The sequence below is a fragment of the Ctenopharyngodon idella genome, chromosome 20 (assembly GCF_019924925.1).
Source record: "Ctenopharyngodon idella isolate HZGC_01 chromosome 20, HZGC01, whole genome shotgun sequence".
NCBI classification, from domain to species: Eukaryota; Metazoa; Chordata; class Actinopteri; order Cypriniformes; family Xenocyprididae; genus Ctenopharyngodon; species Ctenopharyngodon idella.
In genome coordinates, this window is record NC_067239.1 from 9,204,799 (window position 1) to 9,225,301 (window position 20,503).

Below are 20,503 nucleotides of genomic sequence, written 5' to 3' on the forward strand. Positions count from 1 at the left end.
TATAATTAAAATACTGTTCAAAAGTTTAAGGTTGGTAAAATAGTTTAATGTTGTTTATTCTCACCATGGCCACATTTATTTGATCGAAAATACAGTAAAACCAGTATTGTTGTGAAATATTATTTAAATTTAAAATAAATGTTTTCTATTTCAATATATTTTAAAATGTAATATTCCTGTGATGCAAAGCTGCATTTTCAGCATCATTACTCCAGTCTTCAGTGTCACATGATCCTTCAGAAATCATTCTAATATGCTGATTTGCTGCTCAAATAACATTTCTTATTCACAGTTTTTCTGCTTAATATTTCTGTGGAAACTGTGATACTTTTTTTTATACATTCAGGATTCTTTGATTAATAGAAAGTGGAAAAGAACAGCATTTATTTAAAATAGAAATATATATAAACAAAATAGTTAGGTAGCTGATCCTAGAATAGTTAATATATTTGGTTTCCCAGTGAATCAGTAAATGTCACAGATCCAGGACTCAAGCATGACCTTGTGTTTACATTTGAATCCTGGAGGTACTGATAAAAACTACCAGCATTAACCGTTACTGTCTGTTTACATGTCCTTATGAGGTCACGCTACACCAACTGTTTACACACCAGCACCTTGTCACCAGGTCGGCAGATCTCTGATTACTGCATCGTGTTATGTATTTTATTAGCTATAAAAATTGTTTGCTTTCGAAGCAATCTGCAGATAATTAGCAAAACGTGCAGATAATTAGTGGATAATTAGCAAAACGTGACCACAGTTTCAATGACATTTGGACTAAGCAATACAAATATGTTTGTGAGTCCCCTCAGTACAAGAAGCGCTGCTTTCACATACTCTAACACATATTGCATATGTATAACCCATCAAGTATATTCAGTGCAATTCAAATGAATCAGGTGGAGAAATACATTTGACTGAAAATATGCCTGAAGCTGTTGATGAAATGATCTGCTATCGGCGGGAATCGTGCAGTAACACGCCTGCATTTTTCACCAGACTGACATACTTCACTCAATACAAAGGACATGTTTTTCCTTTTAGTGATTAAATCTCATTTGTACATCCTGGCCACACCTTTCTGACATCATCACAGTATCATCGTTGTGATGTAGGTTTTTTTGGGACTTGTCCACAAATTATTGTCACACATGAGTGAGTTGCGTGACTGCGGTTGGACTGTTTGTGTATCAGGCGGAGACGGCAGTTTCGTCTTTGTTAGCAACATTGACTCTGACTCATACACACACAGACGCAAACATACTTTAGCTCCGCCCCCACACCAATAAAGAGGAGATATAGGTGACAGTTGTCCTGGCAGACAAATCCCAAGTCTGTCTGTCTGTCTGTCTCTATCTATTGGTCTGTCTATCTGACTGCCTTACTATCTATATATTGGTCTGTCTGTCTGTCTGTATCTGTCTATCTTTCTATCTATCTATCTGTCTGTCTGTCACTGTCTTTCTGACTGTCTATATTTATTTATCTGTCTATCGGTCAGTCTGTCTGTTTGACTGTCTCTAGTGGTCTGTCTGTCTATGTATCTGTCTGTCTGTCTATCGGTCTATCTGTCTGTCTCTATCTCACTGTCTGTCAATTCAATTCAATTCAAAGTGTACTTTATTGGCATGACAATACAATGTATTGGCAAAGCATTTCTAATTTTTTTCTAACATCAACATATCAACATACAGTGAATCACATGTACATATACAAACATAAAAAAGTAAGTAGAACAATATGCCTGTCTCCGTCTGTCTGTCTGTCTGTCTATGTTTCTATCTACCTGTTTGACTGTCTTAATCTGTCTGTCTGACTGTCTATCTATCTGTTTTCTGTCTCTATCGTTCTGTCTGTCCATCCCAGTTCATTTCAAGTTCATGTAGCTTATTTAATTCCATTGGCACATGTAACGGCTGAGAGAAATGCCTCGGCTTGACTTGCAGCTGCTTAGAGCAGGTGATGACTTACTTAAGATGACTTATTAGCAAGCTGCTGTATTCTCATTGATGTGCTCTGCTCTCATAACCTGACACTGGTTTTCACTTGTTTATGGATTAGCACCAGTTAATTAATTGGGGCTTAAAGGGGCCATATCCTACACTTCATATTTCCCCCGAAATGTCCTCTTATAATATTAGTTATGCAGTCTTGCATCATAATTTTAGAATGTGTTACTGCACCTTTAAGATTTGTATGTATATAAATATCTTCTGTTATAATTGGCAAACCATTTCGCATGTGAAACAAATCATGTTTTTCATTACACGACCCCTCTAAAGCTTTACAAAAATAGAGTATTCCAATTCAACAGTCCTATTCAGGTACTATCAGGATAATTGAGTTTCAATGAGCTCAAACTCTCTTAAACAGGAAGCTGTTATGTCACTGCTGGAATTACCCCAGAATACACAAGCAGAGCTTCAGGAACTGCACGACTATGTGGACGCTTTGTTGAGTTCTGGAAGGTCTGGATGGAGGAAATTCTCTTTTCCATCCTTTTCTCTCTCCCCCACCCCCAAATACTGCCTTTGTTGTCCCTCATCTCCTGCCGATGGAAAAGACTGATGTCACGTCACCATTGAAAGGGACACTAAATGCACCAAATGTTTCTTTCATCCACTCTTGCTTTCCATGTGCACACTTGTTTTTAGTGGGTGAGGAGGGGCGGAGCAAACATTCCCTCTATTGACCCCCCAAGCTGTGGAATGTGTGCCAAACTTCACTTATTCACAGCTCAGACAACTAAGCACGTGTCCACAGTAATGAGCTGACTGTAGTGAAGGCTAGCTAAACAATGTATACGCTAGTAAATAACAAGGCCAGCCAAGCAAAATAGACTGTACAGTGAACAGTGAAATAGATAGTGAACAGTTTTGTGCTAAAAAGCATGACTGACTTTTGTCAAAAAACAAAAACTTGAAGTTTATCAGTGATGGCTCTTCATCATTCCAAAGGATACTTTTTGCAACTATGTGCAGTCAGTTTTAGCTTTGCAAGACAGTGAGCTAAGCAACAATTCGGTCCACCTGTTGAGTCGAGTCTGTCTAAGACCACATGCCTGATCAAACAAACATGTATAATTTATATAGAAACTATAAAAATATAACTGAAAATTTGCATAGGTTATAGGCTAAGCTATGAAGCTAAACAACTAGCGGTGTGCTAAATAATGTTATGTTTTGTGCTAACCTTTTGAGAACATATAACTATATAACTTTGATCGAATGTTCTATTAAAGCTACTGAAGAATATTTGTTCAGAACTTTGAGAAAACCTTGCTAGAACGTTAACCCAAAGTTCTGAGAACGTACCCTGTTAGCTGGGTTGTGAGAGAGAACATTACTGTTTGTCGTGATCATGATTTTTCTGAAATCATCTGTGGGGTGGGAGTCATGTGAATAATAACACTCTGGTTTAATGTCACATACATTTGAAGGTAAATCTATCGACCCACTGAGAAGTGAGGTTTGTAAAACTTGTAAGTATAGAACAATGCTACACACTTCCATTACGTTGGTAGTAGCATTCATGTCTGAATTAGCAGACTTGCGTAGAGTGTGTTTCTGGACTACAAAGAAAAGTGCAGCTGGACTTGGAGTATTGTAATACTATTTCTTTGTTGTGCTGCCTAATGTAAATATAGCTTGGATTTTCAACCAGGGAGGCATTTGAATGGTTATGCAATGAAAGTTTAAAGTGCAAGATAAAGCTGGTTTTATGTGGTTGCGGTACAAATAAATTTATTCGCTTTTGAAATTAAGATATTTGTGGATCCACTTTGACCAGGCAGGAGGGCAGACAGACTGTGACATCATTCTAGCAAAGTCCTCAGTGTGATGCATGCTTTGTTTTAGGTGAAAATATTTTGTTTGCATATTTCCCTTCTTAGACTTCTACTAAAGGGCAAAAAATGGAATGGCGTATGATTCATGCAGGTCTAGATATGGAAGCGTAACGCTCAGGACCGTTTCGGAATCTTGGAAGAGTTTCAGTCGCACACGGAGAACAATAAACATTCTTCAGGTCTCCAAAGGCTCAGTAGGAAAGCTTTGGAAATATACACTGCTACTGCCTTTTGTACACAAGCTGACTTTCTCAGCGCTGGTCTCTCAGGGAACCAGGCCAGCTCTGTCAATGAGAGACTCCACCGGGACAGGGGATGGGGAGGGAAAGACAGGCCATGGAGGAAAGAGAGGCACTCTACTCTCTCATTTGTAAATAAAACTCAGGTTCCTCGGCTCTTCAAGCCTTGGCACATTCAAGCTTGTTAGTCATTTGGATGTGAGTGGGGTCAGTGGATATGATTGGGGGGGTTTGCAGTGCCTGTTTCCCAAAGTAAAGTCCCAAAGTTTCCCAAAGTCCAAAGGAATAGTTCACCCAAAAATAAAAATGATCCCATATTTTACTCACCCTCAAGCCATCCTAGGTGTAAATGACTATTCTCTTTCAGCTAAACACAATTGGAGTTATATTAAATAATATCCTGGTTCTTTACAGCTTTGTAATGGCATTGAATAGTGCCCAAGTTTTTGAAGCTCAAAAAAAAAAAAAATCTCCATATTTAATTCACCCGATGTATGCCTTAGGAAATACGATGTTCATGTGGTTTGGCATTTTTCTCTAAAACTTCTCGTTTTAGACTTCTAATTTGTGACCAGTGTTTTGTTTTGCTCTGCGCTTCTGCGTTAGTCAGTTCTCACCTAAGCTTAAGCTACATCTACGTCATACACCATACATCATATTTCAGGTCAGAGGTCACCCTTTCCGCCGGAACTCGACTGTGATTATAGTTTATAAAGTTGTAAATATGGATATTTTTCTTACAAAAACCCATCGCTTTGCTTCAGAAGGCCTGTATTAACCCACTGGAGATTACTTTTATGATGGATGGATGAGCTTTTTGGAGCTTCAAAAACTTGGGCACTATTCAGTGCCATTACAAAGCTGGGAAGAACCAGGATGATTGTGTTCAGCTAAAAGAAGAAAGTCATATACACCTAGAATGGGTTGAGGGTGAGTAAATTATTGGATAATTTTCATTTTTGGGTGAACTATTCCTTTAAGGCAAGTAATTGAAACACCTCTCGGGCAGCTATTTCAGTCATGCAAGTACAGCTCCCATCTCTTTCAATAGGGAAACATCAAATTCTCCAAAGCTGTTCACCAAGCTTACGATTAAATTTCATATTTGAAATCACCAATGAAATCTTACAACAACTGTCTCATAAATGTTGTTTCTTATGCCCAAATAGCATTAAAAAGCACATTTTTCAGGCTAGATCCGCCAATGCGCATATGCAGTTATAAGCGCGCATCTCAGAACACTGACTTTTTCTATAGCAATCGGAGCTTCTTACGGCAGCTGCGGTGATGCAAAGACTTTACCAATCAGTGATTGGCTGTTTTATTCAGAAGGCAATATGAGTGCACTGTCTTTTTGTATCTAAAGTCATTGCTCTTTCCCACCATGTAGCAGCACAGTGTGAAAGACCTCAGGCATTAATAGTCAACTTTTCTAGCCAAATTTCCTAACTGCTACAGCATGACTACTGTACTGGGAGCAATATTATCTCAGCTAAATACTCTCCCGGGTAAGGGTTTATATCTGAGGAAGTGTTCTAAACAAGATTAGAAGTTGTTGTCACATGGAACCCTCTTGAGGATTTTTATTTTGGTCAGCTTTTAAGAGAAATCTTTTGATGGTAGCTTCCACTTATTAGTTTGTCTTTAAAAGACAGTTCACCTGACAGTCATTATTTTATCATTCTTATTTAGATTGATATGACATGCTGTGGCAGAGGAGAAGATTTTCAGTGAATAACAGCTTGAATTCCTCACACTAAGCTATTGTGGCTTCAGAAGACTTGGAATGAATCATGAGATGCGTCAAATGGGTTACATTTATGAGGTTTTCTGGTCATTTTTTTGGATCTGAATTATCTTTTTTGGGTGAGCCATTCTTTTAATGCTTGATTTGAAGGCATGCAGAGCATGTGCTCATGTAAACAGATCTCCACCCAAAGACATCCGCTTTTATCTTCTGTTTTCTTCAACTTTCTCTTATAAACCATGAGACTGTCAAACCCCTATGATTGGAGGAGCTGGAAATAGAAAATAGATGGAGCCTGTGACACTGAAGAGTGGAGTAATTGCTGCTGAAAATTCAGCTTTGCCATTACAGGAATAAATTACAGTTTAAAATATATTCAAATAGAAAACAGTTATTTTAAATTGTGAAAATTTTCAAAATGTTACTGTTTTACTGTATTTTTGATCAAATAAATGCAGCCTTGGTGAGCATAGGAGACTTCTTTCAAAATGATTCTGATTCTTATTTGGAGATTTTATCTCTGTCAGAAACATAACCTGCTTTTTCACTTCATCATTTCACCAGTTTACAGACACTTCATCACCAAATGTGCATGTCAATCACACTGAACGGCACATGCCTGCATCCCTTTAGATTTGCCAGATTATTTAACACAGAAATACCCTGAGAATTAGAGATAACAAAAGCTGAAGTTAGTTTGCTCTCACTACATTGGTGGACCATTATTGCTGACACTTTCTCGTATGTGGCAGCTTTTCTGTGCCGGTTCCATTGACACTGTGTCTCTCTTTTTGAGCTCAGAAAATGCAGCTGTTGTCTCTCAGTAGGGGCGTTGAGGGTGGAGGGTATTCAGGAGTCCCTAACTTTGCCCTTTGACCCCTCTTTGCCTCCTTTTCTCACTTTCTCTTTGATTTAAAAAGGGCCGTCTACCCCCCACAAAGAGCCACTTTTTCATACTGCAGTCAGGCAAACAGTGGACAGAAGAGCTCACCTCCCCTGCTTCAGACAAGAGTTTCAGCTAAAAAGCTTTAACTGTGTCTTTTCAGACTTGGTTTGCACAGTACTGTAAGTCTTCAGCCTTCCAGTGAAATGCATTCAAATGAGTCAAACAAGGGTGAATCTTACCAAAACATGTCCAGGTCATTTCTATCCTAGATAAAAAAAAAAAAGAATATCTAGAAAATATTCATAAAATGCATAAAGAAAATGAAGCCTATGTTGAAAAAAATGGTGCAGGATTTAGTTTGAAACAATTTTCACTCAGAAATTGCTATAAAACAAATAACTACAAAGAAATGGCAAGTAATACACTGAATTAAACGTGAAGTATAAAAAGACTGAAATAGTATTTTCTTGTAAAACGTATTTCAATAATCTTTATTTACAACTTTGAAAAATCTTTTTTTACATGATAATTTCTCAGGATCATTATGCATTGTGACTAGAGCTGTCAATCAAACTTTAATCAGATTAATTACATGAATTAAACATGTAATTAATGAAGTCACAATTAAATTAAACATGAAGGTGATATTTCAAGTATGAATTGCTCAGTTGGTAAGAATATTCTTTATGCAATTTTCGCACAGGTCATTGGGCATGATTAATTGCATTTTTTTTTAAATTACTTTGTATATTTTGCTTTTGGATTTTCTTATTCTCATTATTTTCAGCGATGATTCTAATGACTTCAATACAATTTAGGCCTATACTTCATTAAAATCAGCATACAGGCAAAACAACATACACAATGATGAATACTTTACAATTTAAATCTTATTTTTGGGGTTACAGTTATTAGTGTGAATTTAGGGAGGAAATGTAGTTAACTGTCATTAAAATAATGAAATAATAATTTTATTTATGTGTTTATGTATATATTTAAAGCTGCAGTCCGTAAGTTTTGCCTCTTTGTCGCCATCTCTGTTTGAAACCTGCAATTGCAGTTATTTGCGGAAATTATCATTTTTACGTGGGTTGTGCATTGGCACGGCTCCTCAGCACAGATGAATCTAATGTTTGCTGTCAGTCACTCACCACCACATCGGTGTGGATACTGTACTTCAGAATCACAGATTCTATGACCAAAATAAGAATTTTCACTTGAAAATGTCATCTGAAGGAGTAAGTAACAAATCTGCCACTTTTGTTCTGACCAACGGAGAAAAAAAAGCATAAATCGTGCTGCCAATGGTGATTAAATCTAACTATCGCTTAGCTCGAATCACGCCAAACCATGCAAATGATTATTATTGTTATACTTTGTTCTCAAATGGTTAATGCTAACAACATCAGCATTGCGTGACTATGTGTATTTAGTGTGTATTAGCGTTACCTGTAGATTTCAATTTCTGTAGCCACTCTGCAGTCCGAAGTCTTTTGCTTTAGACTACGGTGAATCTCCAGTTGTCACTGATGACTGTCATTTGGATCTTTCTGGATTACACTCCGCCATCAAAATTATAAGTTTAATTATTCCAGTTGCTGTGAGAAAATGCTATAAATAATCCTATAAATATAGCCTACTAGCTGGGACTCCTTCTTTCTGTTTACAGACGTGACGTAATGACATTACAGACGTGACGTAAAAACATTATTACAAGCTTACCGTTGTGAATCGGGCTAAGGTAAGGAGATAGTTTTGAACACTGGCTGGTTATGTACTTGCTCAAAAATTGACTTTGGATAATTTTTAACCAACAAAAAAAAAAAGTTACAGACAGCAGCTTTAATTATTATATTTGTCTTATTTTATAAAATGTTCTTATATTTTTTATGTACGTAGAATTTTATTATATAACTTTTAGGTGAAATATGGCCCAGACTTGGTTTTGACAGGTTTGTGATATTCACTCATTCATGCCAACCCTTACATATGTTGCTGTGCCGTCTGTCAGACACAACTCATGTGCTGATTGTGTGTGTTGTGCGTTTGTGGAAGTAATACCAGCATGGCTGCATTTTCTCACACACATGGAGTCCAGCTACAGGACAGTGGTGTGATCTCATAGGTCTTACTATATTACAACACTCTGTTCTCAGATCAGGTAACTGGCACTTGTACATGAGAAACACTAAGGAGCGGGAATCTTCAGGCTAGTGCAAATGTCTTATATTGACTTAGTGTCTCAATGTTTGCACTGACACTTGTGGTGTCAAAACACATGTGGATCCACACTCACTCCCTGAAAGAGTTTCTTTGTGTTCTGTCTCCCTCATTCTGACTTTCTGTCTCTCTTCAGGGCTGGACGACAGTCTCCAGCAGTATGTTGCTAACTTTGAGAGAGAGAAGATAGATGGAGAGCAGCTTCTGAAGATTTCGCATCAGGATCTGGAGGAGCTGGCGGTGACCCGCGTCGGCCATCAGGAGCTGATTCTGGAGGCTGTGGATCTCCTCTGTGCATTGGTCAGTACTTTATCTGCCCAACAGCTCACTCCCGTCCAATCAGATGCCCTTTTACTGCCACATATCCTATTAGATTTCTCAGAGAGATCTTATACATATAGGCAATGTATACAGATATAAGCATATATAAATGCTTCTGTTTTATTTATTATTTTGAAAGAATAGTTATTGACTATTTTTTTTATTTTTTAATGTAATGTTGTGTAAAAATGTCTTGGCAGAACCAATCAAATGTTTAAATTAAGTCAAAAAAGCTGATATTACTTCAAGTGTTAGTTCACCCAAAAATTAAAATTCTGTCATTAATTACTCACCATCATGTCGTTCCACACCCGTAAGACCGTTGTTCATCTTCAGAACACAAATTACGATTTTTTTCGATAAAATCCGATGGCTTAGTGAGGCCTCCATTGACAGCAAGATAGTACTTTCTAATGCCCAGAAAGGTACTAAAGACATATTTAAAACAGTTCATGTGACTACAGTGGTTCGACCTTAATGTTATGAAGCAACGAGAATACTTTTTGTGCACCAAAAAAACAAAATAACGACTTTATTCAACAATATCTAGTAATGGGCAATTTTAAGCTGAAATGAAGCTTCGAAGCTTTATAAATCTTTTCTTTCGAATCATTAGATTAATTCATCACATTGGAAATGAAAAGTCATTTGTCATTTTCATCATATTGGAAATGAAAAATTCTGTAGTATACTGCAAATTTTGACAAATCTATACATATGCTATCCATAAATAAAATGCATATGTACTGCACAACAGTGTCAAACCATTAATATGTCAGTTTTATAGAAGTTCACGCACATGACATGCAAACAAAAAATATATATTGTGGCCACGATTTAAGAATTTGTTCTCTCGTTTTAGTAAATTGTGGCCACGAATTAAAAATTCGTTCCCATGACTTATTAATTAATTCCCTCATTTTAGTAAATCATGGCCAAGCTAAACTAATTTGTTCCCTCATTTTGACTTTACTAAAACAAGGTAACGTATTATTACAACATGGCCACAAATTACTAAAACGAGGCGATAAGTTATTATATAGTGTGCACGATTTACTTAAAATGAGGGTACGAATTAGTAAAACACACTGACGTATTAATAAGTCGTGGGAACGATTTGTTAATTTGTGGCCACAATATTTTTTGGGGGGGGGGGAGGGGGGGGGGGCGGTCTTCTGTACATTTCTGCCTCGGAATAAAAATAAAAAAGGTAATTGCAACTTTGTGATTATCTCGTGATTCTGACTTTTTTTTCTCCGAATTGTAAGTAGTTTACATTTTAAAATTCTATTTTTCCCCCAGAAGTTTTACACAACTGATCTGACTGCATATACATGCAGAATTCTGAGTAAAAAAAAAAAAGTCTGATTTGACCCTTCGCCGGGAGTTTGATTGACAAGCGATCTAACCAATCATAACGCCGAATCCGCCATTTTGTCCGACTTTGACTTTGTTTAATATCATAAGTAACCTGCTCTGTCTTGTCTGTCGACGTGTTGTCAGTGTCCTCTTTGCTCCGCGATGTATTTTTCACTCTGTGTGGCGTGACAGCGCCATGGCTTGTCGGACAAAGCAACAGTAACTAAGGGGGGCGGGTCTTTGCGAAGGGTCAATTGCGAGAAAAAAAGTTGCAGTTACATGTTTTAATATTTTTTTATTTTGTGGCTCGTCATTTGTTTGTGAATTGGACTAAAGTGGTTGAGCTATGGTTGTAGCCAGCGATACAGGTAACATTTCTACAGAAATAGCAAGAGTAGTATTGTAGTGTGCTATTCCAAGCATTGCTAAAGCGGCCATAGCCAAGCACATCATTTTCTCTGAAGAGCCGATATACCTCTAAAATGACCGTATTATTTTACTGTTAATCAGGCCACATAAAGCTGTTGACAATAAAGAACTGTTTGGACACAAGTAGCTTAACATTCTGATACAAATGGCCTCCTCTAACATTAAAAGAGAACTTTCTCCCCAGCATGAGCTGTGTTATAGGTGGAGACGGCCATGAACAGGAAAGCAGAGATTTCCCAGGCATTCCGATCAGCTGTTCTGTCTCGCTTCCTTCCCAAAATTTCTTCTTGACTTCCTCCACTCTCTTTTTCCCCCCTCTCAGACAGTATTAATGACCAGAAAGTGCACCTTAAAAACTCATGGTGGACTAGAGGAACATTCTGCCTATATTAAACTGAGGATGTGTTTTTGTGTGTTAGCAAACCCAAAGTTGTAGGCAGTGCTGATTCTTATCACAGAACCGGTGCTAGCTGCCGCTCTGTCCCAACATTGTGGTGGATATGAATAGGGAGGGTCAGTTGGAACAAACAGTTTCCACTGTGTCCATTCAGAGACCACTCTTTCAGGATAGGAGACTGACACAGGACTTTATAATAGGAGACTGCACCATGAAGAGACACCGATGAGACACTTTCTGTTCTATCTCCATTTTTCTGTGCAATTTGTTTGTGCATTCAAATGGTGCTTTCAATAAGGAAGCTTATATGTAACTTCATCAAATGTGTCTTAAAGGGAAAGTTCACCCAAAAATTATTTACTCATCCTCATGAAGTGAGGCACAATTAAATAAAATGTAGCCTAAAAAAATCTAATTTCAACTAAAAATCTATTAAATTTGGTAAATAACCAATATAGTACACCATACAACTAAAAATTTTGACTATCATGTCTTTTTGTGCTCCACAGAGGAAAGAGATGCAAGTCATACAGGCCATTTTATTTCAATATTCCATTTTAGACATTCTACTGACTATAAGTAACTTTGCAACTACATGTCAACTAACTCTCATTAGAGTATTAGTAGACTCTCTGCTTAATATCTGCTAACATTTTATTTTGAAGGTCCCACAACAGACATTTTACCGACTATAAGTAACTATTCAACTACAAGTCATTTCTACTTACCCTAACACCTAACCCTAACATAACAGTCTACTAATACTCTAATGAGAGTTTAATAAATAAATACAGAAGAGAAAACACAACCACCATAAACATTAACACAAGACATTGAACTGAGGAAAACTGAGGGGCTGTTTACACAACACCGTTTTAAATTAAATCTTTTTATGCATTTTGGCCATTAATTTACATGACAACAGCGTTTTGGGGGCCTTAAAACGCAAAAAAAAAAGTTTTTGAAAACGATTATCATCTCAGTGTAAACTACAAAAATGCTAATTTGTGAAAACGGTGATATCACGTGCATGCGTATTACGCATTCAGTATATAAGCACGTAGTGTTTCTTTACAAAGTGACATCACCAACTACTGGCCTGGCATAAATAATACAGACGTTTCCGCGGATCCGTGTGAACAGGGATCGTTTTGACAATGTTGTCATCTGTACACAAAAAAAAGAAAGAAAAAGGAAACGCTTTTTCTTTAGTACATCATTGCCATGTAAATGAACCCCCAGGGCTTAAATACACAAGGAAAGATAATCAATGGAACAGGGAACAGGTGTGAACTAATCAGGAACCATGACAACTAATGAATGAATGGGAACCATGACTAGAAACTAAACAGAACAAGATTATGAACTAAACAAGATCATATCAAGACAATATTGGTGCATCATTATTTGGGTTTTTTGGAGTTTGTTCATCATACGTGACCCGTGCTGGCAAAATGAGTCGGAATGCTCAAGGGCTAAATTCGAGCTACAGGCAAAACAAGTGAAAAATGGCATTTTTGGTCGAAATTGAGGTTTTCACAAAAATTCATTAAGCCCTCGTCTAGCGATCCCAATGCTCCAAATAGCAATTAAACATCTAAAAGTATCTTTATTTGTACATTTTCTGAGAGGAGTACCTTTCCTTTGTCCATCAAAAATGCCAATTTTGTCTGGTCAGTTCTCCACGACTGGCTCTTCCCCTCAGCACAAGTTTAGTATTGTTGTTAAATGCAGCATTCCAACTTTGTAAATATTTATAGCGAATTCTCAGTGGCATGAGTCTGAACCAATGAAATGTGATTTTCAAACTCATGCTGATGTAAAAAAAAACAATCTTACTCGCGCTGACTGACAGATCCGAAGCACACGCACAAAGATGCCACGATCCCGATATACACATACACAGAATTACAGTAGCCTATTTAAAAAAAAAAAAAAAAAACTGTCTTGGCGAGTATTCACGCAAACATTATCTTGACATTGTCTTAAGTGAACGTTTGGTTAACTGTTGGATTTAACTGACTTGGTTTGTGACAAATTTGGTGTTATTACCAGGGATTTTAAGGTAGGGTTGCTAGGTGATTTTGTTTTGGAACCTTCAGAAAACTATAACTTGATTTTTACTCAAAATTAACTTTGCTGACTCTATCGACTTCAAACAGGTGTAGCTCATTCATTTTTTGTAGGATTCCAACAAATCATACATCGTTTTGAAGGTTTTTTAATAGAGAATAATGTGAAAATAACAATCATTAATTTTCAATTTGTTCATTGCGACTCATTTTGCCAGCACGGGTCACATATGTTTAGAACCATACGAGGGTGAGCAAATGATCAACAGTGGGTGAACTAATCCTTTACATCCGTCCATAATTGCACAAAAGGTGTGTTTTTTTTTTGTAAGAATATGCCTGCAGCAAAGAGTAAAAGGAAGCTTTGTGGTTTGATGTTGGATGTTGACACTCTACCTGTTAGACCAGGTGGCTGTTCACAAGGATGTTGTTGAGAAAAGATTTACCTCAGTCGTTTTCCGTTTATATTTAAGTGTCATCTGTTCTAAGCAGTGAGTGAGCAGAGAACCACAGAGGAACTGTAGCATGAAGGCTGGAATAGACATTGCGGTGTTGACTTTGTGAGAGGTCAGCTATAGCACTCCTGGGTAGAATGTTCTGGAAGATATCTCCTGGAGAGCAGGAAACAGATGTGACCCACCCACCTGTCAGAGAGCCCCCCGCCCAGCTCTCTCTAACACAAACTCATACAGACAAACACACAGTAAGCTAGTGCAGGAAAATATGTCACGCCATTGTTCCAGTAGTTTCCGCTGAGCGGACTGACTCAGCCTCATCTTAGTGCTCTGTATCTGTTGGGTCTCTGGTTATTTTTAAAAATAGTTTTCATGAGCATTAAGGACGTGCTAAACTCCACAACTCTCTCTGGCTCGGTTCCACTTCAGTAAAGTACCATGGTTCTTTGGATATGGAATTATGCTTATCTTGGAGTCACATAAACTGTAAATACCATGATATATAAATATGTTTAATCAGTATCACGGTCATGTTTCCTTTAGGACATACTTCTGATGTGGCTCCTGCACAGACAGGGATGTTTCTGAATGGAAGCAAGACACAAAAATATATGCAATCCATGGACACTATTTTATCTGGAATCCATTGCATGTCTATTGATAGAAGAGTCTGAACAATTCATAACATCAACAAAGAGAAAAATAACAACCACAATTGAGATTGTCAAAATTGCGACTTTTTATATATCACAATTTCAACTATATATCACAATTGCTACTTTTTATCAAAATTTCATCTATCAATAATTCTGACTCTGTCACAACTGCGACTTTGTCACAATTACGACGTTTTATACATCACAATTTCAACTATATGTAACAATTGGGATTTTATATGTCACAACTGTGACTGTCACAATTGCGACATCTTATATATCACAATTTCAACTATATGTAACAATTACGACTTTATATGTCACAACTGCGACTCACAATTGCGACTTTTTATATCTCACAATTTCAACTATATGTAACAATTGCGACTTTGTCACAACTTTAACTGTCACAATTATGACTTTTTATATATTACAGTTCCAACTTTATGTAAAAATTGTGACTTTATATGTCACAATTGTGAATTTTAAAGGGGACCTATTATGCCCCCTTTTACAAGATATAAAATAAGTCTCTGATGTCCCCAGAGTGTGTATGTGAAGTTTTAGCTCAAAATACCCCACAGATCATTTTTTATAGCATGTTAAAATTGCCACTTTTTGGGGTTTCAGTGTGTGCCCTTTAAATGCAAATGAGCTGCTGCGCTCAGCCAAAAGAGGGCGGAGCTTCAAGAGCTGTTCTCCCCTGTCAGGATTCAGTCAGGAGTCAGGACGCACTATAATGTCAGAAACTGCGAATATATGCTGCATGGAGATAGAACAGGTATAGTTTAGTTTAATTACGGTTATAACTTATATTGTCTTCTTGTTTTTATCCACTATATTAGTACAAGCCAGTTAACCTATGAGATTTATAACATTTATTATATATCACACAAAATATGAAGCGTCTGTTTTCACTCTAGAAAATCACTGTAAGAGCTTAAAACACAGTGCAAGTGTGCATTAAAATATTATCCATAAACTCTCTCTCTCTCTCTCTTGCATTATCATCAAGATACACAGTGAAGTACACAGAAACACTAGTTACAACTAACAGTAAACAAATATATAAAGACCTTATGCCTTTTCGGGTGGTGCTTAATAAACTGGTCAACTTTATATTCGTAAATCAACTCCGATGAACTGTAATAAAGTGCTCTCACCTTCATTACTGCCATATCCAGTATCACTCTGGAGACTGTATGTTTTGTATTGTCCCTTTGTATTGACATTTGTTCTCAAAGCAGTCCGGTGTGAAATGGTTCGCGCAGACATAAACGAATTTCGGTAGAATTGAGGGAGCATTTTCTTCGAAAACAAAATGAATCCACCTCATCTTCAGTGGCTCAGATTTAGGGAGCAAATGGAGAGAGCTATGTGGATTAATCCATCCAGCTACAGAACACCTAAAAGGTTTGGGAGACATTCTTGTCAGTGCAGTAATGGCGGACTGTACAGCTCGCTGTGAACACGCTCAGGGCGGTTCTATGTTAAAACGGCAGTGTCTGTCAACATTCGTGGGCGGGGCCTGTGGCAAAAGTGAATTTTGCATAATAGGTCCCCTTTAATGTATCACAATTTCAACTATATGTAACAATTGCAACTTTATATGTCACAACTGCGACTCACAATTGCGATTTTTTTTATTTATTTAATTTTTTTTTAATATCTCACAGTTTCAACTATATGTGTAGCAATTGGGACTTTGTCACTGCTGTGACTTTGTTACAATTACTAATTTTGTATCTCACAATTTCAACTTTATTTCTCATAATTGTGATTCACTGTATTTCTCACAATGTAACTTTACATCTCACAAAGGTGACTATTTCTCGCAATGTGACTATATAGTTCTCATAATTACAAAATTATTTATTCAATGGTTGGCTCATTCACTAAGAAATGACAAGACAGTTGGCCTCATAATTACAGGTTCCTACATTTTTGACTTGGAATGTGAAAATAAACTGGGAGGTGGGGGGGGCTTTAGAATGTTTTATATGTTTAATGTCTTATAATCAATTCTTTTAGCTCCTACTTTGTCTGTCCTTCTAATTTATTTCTCTCAGGTATTTCAGTGTCTGTATTTATGGTTTTAGTAACTGCAGATGGCAGACATTCTGCCTCCGGGCAGAGTCATGCCCCACATCTGTCTTGATGATAACACCCCCCATGAACTTTGAAGGAATAGTTCTCCCCAAAATGAAAATTTGGTAATTTTCTCTCAAAATCTCATTCATGTTTGCACACATGCAGTACTGCCACACCAAGATACTAAATCTAATGCCACTGATGCCAAACGCCACTGGATGAGTTGGAATGCTAGCTTGGTTGAAATATCTAGTTCAATCATGAAACTCTAAATAGGTCTTTTACATGCATTCTGCAGGCAATCACATCATTACCACATTTAAATAATAAAAATAAAAAAAAAACATTTAAATTATCAGGTTCAGTGTTTGCTGTAGGCTAGTCCTCTGAAACCTTCCACCTCCCCCAGCTCCACCTGTCTAGATCTGCTACGGGATTTATGTATGTATATTCATGCAGCAGCAGCATATCTTACATGCTCACAGTGGCAGCGTGTCTGTGTGTGTAATGGCAGTAGCAAGTCCATACTTGCTCTGCAACAGCAGCATGCATAACAGATATGGTCCAAATACATTAAAATTGCCAGATTCGGTAATGTCAAAACTACTTTGTGTTATTTGCATTGAACTCGTTCAACATTAAACACATCCTAGAGTCTTTGGTCCAGGGGAGATTCTGATCGTACAGTTAATTTCTAGCACAGTTATTTCTCCTCATCTTTGAAGAAGGCAGCATGAAATTAATATCTGGAGGACGGATTACCCTTTATTATTGCTTTAAGAATTCTGACATCATGAACTCATCATAGCTAAAGCTTCATCATAATACAAAAACAACAGGGGAAGATTCCAGAGGAAGATTCCTGAACTCAGTGCAGGTTAATATATCTCTCAAACACCTGTATTTTGTGTTGTTGTCTTAGACCAGGCCAAAGTCTCTGCACTTTTTGGCAGACAAGTGCATGCAAACAGTCTGTCGGTCAGTGTCTGGCTGGGTCTAGGGCAGAGAGGGCTTTCTGGAATTCTTTTGAAGTCAGGCAGTGACCATGTTCATGTGTCGGCTCTGACTGGTGTACTGGAATGTGATGGGATTTTTAGCTGGAAAGGTTGTGAGAATGACCCATGCGCTGTAGCCACTGTCACATGGCATTACAAATACCAGATACTTCACATTTCATATCACTAAAGTAGAAGATAAACAAATGGAAACTGCTTTAGCAGTTGATAAGCTAGGCATTTATTAGTGGTACTTTTAGCATGACTATTATTATAGCTTATAGTGATTGCAATTGACATGCTGTGTCTAAAAACATTGCATTCAGTTTGCGCTTAAGTATATTCTTTTAAAGTATTTTATTTCAGTAATAAGTACTCCTTTAGAGAGTGTAAAAATGTAGTTTGATCTTAGAAGACTAATGTAAGACTTTTTTTTTTTTTTTTTTGCAGAACTGTGGTGTGGAGACTGATAACTTGAAGACTCTGTTAGGTCAGATGCGAGCAGCATCCAATAACTTGCACAACTGTGCATCAGAGCGCAGGAAAAATCCATCTTATGATGGAGGAAGTCCAAACAAACCACCTAATGTGTTCCTCACCGCTGTGGTGGAGCTGATAGGGGCTGCCAAGGGCATGCTGGCCTGGCTTGACAGGTATGTGAGATTTACACACGCATGCACATACACATTTGCTTTTAGAGATGCTAGCAGAGTTGACAAATGACGTCGAGGTTTTCAGGTATGTTGTGCTAACGTTTCTAACATCCCAACAGTTTTGGCTACTGTTATGCAAAGAATGTGTAAATGTTAGGAACAAATGTTCTTAAATTAAAATCTTAAAGGAATAGTTCACCCAAAAATGAAAATTTTTCATATTTTACTCAGCCTCAAGTTGTTCCAAACCTGTATGAATTTCTTTCTTCTTTTGAACACAAAAAAAGATATTTTGAAGAATGTTGGTAACCAAACTGTTGATGGACCCCATTGACTTCCTTAGTATTTTTTTCCCATACTATGGAAGTCAATGGGGTCCATCAACTGTTTGGTTAACCATATTCTTCAAAATATCTTTTGTGTTCAGCAGTAGAAAGAAATTCATACAGGTTTAGAAGAACTTGAGGGTGAGGAAATGATGACAGAATTTTCATTTTTGGGTGAACTATTCGTTTAATGCTGTTATTCATAATCAATAAACATTTTCACAATGTTAAGAGAACATTAACATTATGCTAACATTATGTAAAGGCTCTGTAAACACTAGGAGAAACTGCTACTACTATAATAATATTACAAATATGTTAATACAACAAAACATGGTGTTATTAGCATTCAAAGTTCTCACAGTGTTAAGAGAAAACCTTTGTCCAACATTTTCAAATGTCTTGAATTAGATTTTTTTAAGTAATAACAACAAATGAATAGGTTGACAAATACAGTTTTCAAGAATGTTACGCTAACCTTTAAATACCGTTAACTGAACATTTTCAGTGAACTCACAACCAAAATGTATGTTTTAGAAAGCATTTTAAAACATTCAGAACAACATTTTTTTTGCTCGCTACAGTATTTTCTTACTAGATATGAATTGTAGTACAGGTGTCATTGACAGGGTTTTTAAATCCTGTAACTGCAAATTAACTTAAGAATCACATTTTTACTGGCAGCTGTCTCACCAACTATTGTTTTGGTTTTGTGCTCAGTCAAAACACCTTAAATCTTTTCTTCGTGATGTCATAGAGACTGCTGGCATACAGACACACATGTACATATATACTACATGTTTGGGCTTGAACCAACACATACCAGATTTCACAAACATTTGAACACCTCATGAGCATTTGGATGAGTTACACTTATGTTCTCTTTGTCTGCAGGACTCCCCTCACAGGAATCAGTGATTTCGCCTCAACGAAGAACAAGATCATTCAGCTCTGTCTGGAATTGACCACAACTGTCCAGAAGGTTTGTTATGTGTTAATGATCGTTCATCTCCTCAAAACTCTGCAAGCATTCAGTGCTCTATTAATGGTCACATACTCTAAAGGGGTGGTTGTTTATGATTTCACTTTTTTAACTTTAGTTAGTGTGTAATGTTGCTGTTTGAGCATAAACAACATCTGTAAAGTTACGACGCTCAAAGTTGAATGCAAAGGGAGATATTTTCTTTTAAAGAAATCGCTTTTTAAGGACTACAACAAATGGCTGGTAGGCACTACAATGAGCTTCTTCCAGGGTTATTGACATCACTAACCCTAAAATTTACATAAACCCTGCCCCGAGAACACACAACAAATGGGTGAGGCCATGTTATTGCAATACAGTTGGTAACATAGCATGTCATAAAAGCAAGATGACAACATGACAAGTTATAACTGTAATTAAACTAAACTATACCTGTTCTATCTTCATGCAGCATGTATTCTCTGACTCTGTAGGTATCTTACAACAGCTCCCACACGAGCGATTTATAGATTATCATGACAGAATATGCTAATCAATGACTTTAAGATAGTTAACTCCACATCAGCTACATAAATTCATCAACTAACCATTCAGAAACGTCCTGTTGCATTCTACATGTTGTCACTTCTTCTTGAGTCTCTCCATCATTGTCAGAGTCCGGTTTGAACATAAAAGGCTGAACAGTTTCTGAACAGAGTCTGCGTGAGGTAATCGGAGCTGCATTCAAAGGGACACACACAAAAACGGAGCGTTTTTGCTCACAAAAAATTATCTGTGGGGTATTTTGAGCTAAAACTTCACACACACACTCTGGGGACATCAGAG

The 20,503-nt window shown here is 37.2% G+C and overlaps 1 protein-coding gene across 3 annotated transcripts in view; it reads left to right on the forward strand.

Annotated features, from left to right (window-relative positions):
- Positions 1-20,503, forward strand: part of cnksr3 (cnksr family member 3) — a 39,807-nt gene that overhangs the window by 3,525 nt on the left and 15,779 nt on the right. For 2 of the 3 annotated variants that reach the window (XM_051875544.1, XM_051875543.1), the window contains exons 2-4: positions 9,079-9,242; positions 18,168-18,370; positions 19,591-19,678. In XM_051875544.1, coding sequence (XP_051731504.1) covers positions 9,079-9,242; positions 18,168-18,370; positions 19,591-19,678 — 455 coding nt within the window. Of the gene's footprint in view, positions 1-9,078; positions 9,243-16,730; positions 16,845-18,167; positions 18,371-19,590; positions 19,679-20,503 lie in introns of those variants that run through there. The other variant, XM_051875545.1, reaches the window with a different exon arrangement.